Genomic DNA, 5,796 nt, shown 5'->3' on the forward strand with positions numbered 1-5,796 from the left:
AAATGCACCTGTCCTCTGAGGAAGGGGGACTTGAGGGTGTCATTCAGTAGCCAGGGAGGGGACTGGCCGTCCTCCCTTCTCCCACATACCATAAGCTCTGACCATACATGAGTTCTTAATTCAAGGCGGAATGTGAGATTCTGTGTCTCATTTACATGAGCATAAGCAGTGAAAGAACCACACCACAACACCCAGGCTGTGACAGAAACAGAACTTACTGCAACATTCAAATCTGATATTTACTCTTAAACATATACTAATGCTCCTCCTCAATGGATAAACAGTCCCTGGGGTGCAGATGTCAGGGATTTGGAGGGGGGTCGTGCCCTCCGCCTGGGGCTTTAGGGGAAACCAGGGAAAGTCTTCAGATGTCCTCCTTCACTTGGGGTGGGGGGGGAAGAGCTGACCCGGTGCACCCCGAGGGTCCCAGTGGCCCTGCTGCTCAGGAGGAGCTGCACTTGTGGTCTCCAGAGGGTTATGGCTCCTTGCCAAGGGCACGGTGGCTGAAGAGAAGAAACAGACTATTTTGGGGAACCTTCCTGAGATTCACGGCACACCTCCCTGCCCCACAACACTCTTATCCAAACCCTGTGCCGAGTGCTCAGTCCATCAACAGCACCTCGTTTGTCCCTGATGGGGGAGGCATCATTTAGCATCACTCATTTAAGAGGAGGCAACCGAGTCCCAGAGAGGAGAGGGGAGCGGCCTGTCCCAGGCCTGGCCAGCACTGGAGCTGGGATCCAGGCCCATGCTTAGCCCGAAGCTGTACTGAGCCCCTGGATTCAGTCGCTGCTGCTCCTGACACTCACTCGGCCCTGAACTGGAGGATGTCCGGTTCCTCTTTCTCCTGAAGAGCCGCATTTTGCTCGTCTTCTGGTGTGTGGGCTCCAGCCGGCAGGAGAGGCAGTAGCTACAGGACAGAGTGGCCTGTGAGCTACCAGGAGCCGCACCTCAGGTGTCCCTCCCAGAGCCTGCCAGCAGCTGAGTCCCGGTGCCCCATGGGTCACCACGCAATGAGGTCTGGGGCTGATCAGGGAGCCAGGCCCCACGCTCTGCAGCCGGCCGGCCGAGCGAGTCTGGCCTGCCCTCACCCAACTCCTGTGCCCCTCACCTCTCATCAACACTGAGGGGCTCCATCGCCTGGAACCAGGCCCCAAATCGCTCCTCGGGATTCAGGTCATATTCACTTGCAGCCTGCTGGAGCAGCTGGATCTTCCTAATGACTTTGTATTTCTGGGAGGAAGGACAGGATGCAGACAGGTCCCGGGTGGGGAACCCTGCCAGGGACTTGTGCGGAGTGAGGATCTGGTCTGGGGTCTGTGCTCACTCGGGAACCCTCCTTCCTTCCCACTCCATTCAGGACTTGCCTGTCCTCACAGTTGGCTTGAATTAGTTCCTCATCCAGGAAGGTGTCCTTGATGCCAGCCCCTCCCGCACCCGCCAACGTGATGGGATTCCCAGCTTTGTAGCATCTAACTGTCCCAACAAATATAAGACCCGAGGGATGAGGACACGTGACATCTTGCCACGGGAGGTCTGTGATTTCCACTTCCCCACCCTCCCCACAGCTGCTGACCTCACGCCATTTCTGGAAGTTGACCAGATTTCCCTGGAAGGGAGACAGCCAATGTCCATCAGTAACGGCCCCCTAAGCCCATAACCAGCCCCCATCCCACCCCTTCTCAGGCTGCAGGAATGTCAGGGCCCAGCAGAGGGCAGACCTTCCACAAAGAGAACTTGACACTGGGCCAGGCTCTGGGCTCCAGAGCAGGAGGGACAGGGGAGCTGAAGCCAGAGACCTTGCAGCCCACCCATTTCTGATGACAGACGGGAAGACTGAGGCCTCAGGCAAAAAGGGACAGCTGGACCACAGATGTGCTTCCTCACTTGCAGGGGCTGATGGCACTCCCCCAGGGGCAGGGCCCAAGGGGGAGGCTGAATCCAGCTCAGACACAGCCTCCTGCAGCTTTGCAGGCAGGCAGCTATGAGCTTCACTAGTCCTGAGAGCCTGGTAGGGGGCTTACGCGGAGCCTCCATTCACGCATCACTAAGACGGGCCTGACTCTGACTCCCTAGCTCCCAGGGGTGGCCATGATGCTCTCATGAGAGGAGGTTTGCCAGGTACAGAGAGCTCAGGGCCCAGTGCAAGGCTCTCGCCTCCCAAACCACAGGATCCTGCTCCCTGGCCCCACCTCCAGGCTCACTCACTTGTAGATCATCCTCCATCCCAATGTCCAGCAGTTTCAGGTGATTGAGGAACGTGCCCAGGAAGGGGACGACACCCTGTGAAATCAGGGTGGGAGTGGGGATGAGTCCCAGCTCTCAGGTGCCCCCATGGACCCTCCCCCAAATCCCTTCACCCCAGCCTCCTGCCCACCGCAGACTCCCACAGAGAGCAGCCTAGGACCCTCACCAGCCTCCCCCCTGTTGCACCCTCCAGGACCACCCAACGTCCCCCGTCAGCTACCAGGGGCGGCTTTTGGCAAATCCCAGGGTGTGCGGTCCCTGCCACTCCCCCCGCAAATCCATCTTGCGCCCAGCCATTCCAGGCCTCCTCCTGGTCACTTCCAGGGCAGGCATTTCAGGCTCTGGGGCTCCAGGAGCTGGGCTGGAGGAGGAGGGACCCCTCTCTTGGGGAGGCCTCCAGCCGTGAGGGGTGAGACCCCCTCCTCTGACACCTGGACCCTCCCCCTCAGGCCCCCTCACCTGCTGCTGCTGCCTCTCCTGGGCTCCCTGGGGGTCCATCTCTTGGGTGGCCCACACAGAGTTCACCTCCTGCAGGGTCAAGGACAGGCTCAGGGAGGCCATGCTACCTTCCCCGTGTCTCCCAGGCCCCTGATCCTGGACCCTGGACATCTGATGTCTATGGCGGCTCCCATTCCAGAGTGATCTGATTCTAGATCACTCCCAGCTCCAACACTCCCTCCTCTGTGCCCTCAGGCCTGCCTAGGCCCCTAAGCCTCTCTCCTCCTCAAGAAAGTGTGAGGAGGACTCCCATGCCTCCCAGGGTCCCCTGAGGACTGTGTCATCTGACTGTCACCAGTGCTCTCCCCTCCCCCCTCGAGGAGGAGGAGCACAAAGCCGCTGCACATTCCTCTCCCCCTTGTACCTCATCACCCCTGTGAGGCCTGCACCACAGATCATCTCCCTCCATTTCCCAGATGAGGAGACCGAGGCCCACAGAGGGGTGGTGACTTGCTCAGGGGCCACAGAGGAGAGACCACTCCCCCTCCCAGCCAGAGGCCCTGGCCCCCGGCCTTCACTCCTCCTCCAGACACACCTCTGACCAAGGCCCTGTCCTCTGGACTCTCGGGGTGTGTTGAGGCCCTCAGTCAGCCTGAGCCATGGATCGGGAGGCACAAGGTGTCTCAGGGGGCATATCCAACTGGCTTCTGCCTGTCCCAACCCCTGGGGTTTTCTGACTCCAGCTGGACCTGAGGCCATGCCAAAGGCCTCAGCTCCCTAGGATCCCCTCAGGATGGTCCCTGCACAGAACTCCTCCTTCATTCACTCAGGAAGGGGACCCCCTTGTGCCACATCTGAGTGACAGTGTAGGGGGTGACCAGGGCGTTGGGTGATGGTGACATTTGCATCCTTTTTTACTTGGAACCTTCTAATGTCCTGCCAGGAAGGTCCATTAAGAATCTGTAGGTTCCCCGATAATTCTCATTGCCATCTGGGGTGTATCCTTATCAACAAGTCACCTGGGGAGACTCTCACTGAGTTTTCAGCAGTAACCACTATCGGGATAGAGTGCAGAGTCCCAGAAAGCACACAGTTCTGTGCCAGATCCACCATTCGTTCCAAGGCTGGGCAGCCCCTGTGTCCACCTGGCCTGTGTGACCACACAGTGCCCGTCCCTGGGGCAGGCAGAGTGCCCTTCCCTGAGAGGTGCAGTGCAGATAGAAGGAGCAGCAGGGACCTGGCTTCCTGAGGACAGACCGGGCTGCTTTAGGAGGAAAGGAACCCCCACCCACTCCATCCACCCGCCAGCCTGGAGGAAGATGAGGGCCAGCTGATGGGCCCGCATGGAAGCTAGAGACCTGCTCATTCTGCCAGCTCCTCACCTCCTGGAACAGTCCAAAAAACACCACTCTATCCCGTGACCAAGGCCTCCTGCCCCAAACAGTCCCCACCTGCCCTTGCAGCTCACACCACCTGCTTCCTGTCAATCTGGACAAAACAGACCGTTATGTCTCAGAGAAACTTTCAGTGAAAAACTAGCCAAAGCACACTCTGCCTGGTCCCTCCTCCCCCCTCCCCTCCCCTCCTTCCAGATCTCCAGCCTCCACGCACCTCCATGAGCAGCTTCCTGCTCTCCCGCTGGTCCGTTTTGCACAAGGTTTTAAATTTTTGGCAGTTCCTCCTGAGGAGGGAAAAAAGGAAAGAAACACTGTGGGGTGGTTTAAGGGTAAATCCCTTTTGTTTGAAAACCCAGAATTATCCAGACAGCCTGGATGAGCGTTTTCAATGTGTGCTCTGAGCCCTGAGGTCTCTGGGACTGGGGAGGGAGCTCTCCTGTTGTCACCTGGGGCCTTCGTTCTCTTATCTACTGAACAAATCTGTTTTAAACAGTCTTGATTTCAGGTGGACAGAGAGTTCTGTTGCTGCAAAGCAAACCCTTGAAAATGTTCAATTTAGTTCGAGCCAGGGTCTGGCACTTAGGGAAACTGATTCCTAAAGCAGAACCACTGGCCTAAGTTTCCAGAAAGACTCCAAGCCTCCCAACCAGGTCAGACCCTGTCCCCAGGGTTCACTGTCTCCCAGGATGTCCCAGCTTACTGAAGGGCAGTGGCAGCCCTGTGGGGGGTGTCTGGTTCACCCAGGTGGTGACGCATGGAGAGAGGCCTACGCACCTGGACACCCGTCCCCACGTCTTTTTTAAACGCTGAATGGAGGGGCTCTGCAGGGCCCAGAGGATGGCATGGAGTGATGAAAGGTTCCTCAGGCCTTTGCACTCCTGGGGAAGGGAAGGGAATGAGCTGTGAGGGGAGCTGGAGCCCTGCTTCCTCTGGCTTTGGTCACCTCATGGACGTCCCCTGTCCTGGATGAGACAGAGGCTCTGGAAACCTGAGAAGAGCACAGCTAGACCCTGATGAGGAACACTCCCAGGGAGGAGGATTTTAGCTCAAGCCAAGGAAGGAGCCCAGGAAGGGGTGAGCATCCCACCACTGGGACCAGGAGTCAGGTCATTGAGACACTGGCAGGAGGGGCCTAAGGACTGTGCAAAGGCTCAGACCACAAACTTCAATCCTGACAGCTGGAAAAGGAGAAGGGGCAGTTCCCACGACTCCAGAGAGGGGCTCAGAGGGCCTCCCACATCTTACCTTGGCCACCTGGATCCAGAGCTCCACCAACCTGGCCCTGTCCCGGGCTGTCATGGTCGGGTCCCCGAGGCAGGTGGTGATGACACATTTGACCACTCTGATAAAGTGGGTCATGGTGGCACGAATGGTGGGTGCCAGGAACTCATTGGCCCTGTTGTCCCACTGGGACCAGATGGAGTCCAGGAAGTGGCGGGGCATCAATTTCATGAACAGCTCCTGGGGAGGACAGGGAGTGTTACCCAACCCTGCCACATCCCAGCTCAGTGTCCACAGCCCCCAGTCCCAGGCCGGGTCAGTGGTGAGAGCTGGAGCTCAGGAAGCTGAGAATGTGGCCTGAGACTTGTGGGAGTCCCTGGGTGTTGCCTGTGTCCCCTGAGAGCACCCAGCACAGGATGACCCAGGACCCGATACTGTGGTGCAGGATAGTGACATTTGCTCCCAGCCCAGTCTCACTTCCTCCAAGCACCAG

General features: G+C 58.3%; 1 protein-coding gene across 1 annotated transcript; it reads right to left on the reverse strand.

Moving 5' to 3' along the window:
* Positions 1-225: 225 nt before the first annotated feature.
* LOC131403160 (ral guanine nucleotide dissociation stimulator-like) lies at positions 226-4,899 on the reverse strand. Its single transcript, XM_058537484.1, has 7 exons — positions 4,857-4,899; positions 4,297-4,366; positions 2,707-2,775; positions 2,209-2,283; positions 1,112-1,233; positions 810-910; positions 226-521 (listed from the first exon to the last, which is right to left on the reverse strand). Exons 2-7 carry the CDS (start codon positions 4,300-4,302, stop codon positions 379-381), a joined length of 516 nt encoding a protein of 171 aa, XP_058393467.1. The 5' UTR covers positions 4,303-4,366; positions 4,857-4,899; the 3' UTR covers positions 226-378.
* Between the last annotated feature and the right edge of the window lie 897 nt (positions 4,900-5,796).

The sequence above is a fragment of the Diceros bicornis genome, unplaced genomic scaffold (assembly GCF_020826845.1).
Source record: "Diceros bicornis minor isolate mBicDic1 unplaced genomic scaffold, mDicBic1.mat.cur scaffold_55_ctg1, whole genome shotgun sequence".
In the NCBI taxonomy this organism is placed as follows: domain Eukaryota; kingdom Metazoa; phylum Chordata; class Mammalia; order Perissodactyla; family Rhinocerotidae; genus Diceros; species Diceros bicornis.

Coding starts and splice junctions, on each gene's coding strand:
- LOC131403160 (XM_058537484.1), bottom strand. Junction 1,234..2,208: donor GGATGGAGGATGATCTACAA/GTGAGTGAGCCT, acceptor CCTTCCTCCCAG/AAATACAAAGTCATTAGGAA. Junction 911..1,111: donor CCCCTCAGTGTTGATGAGAG/GTGAGGGGCACA, acceptor TCTGTCCTGTAG/CTACTGCCTCTCCTGCCGGC.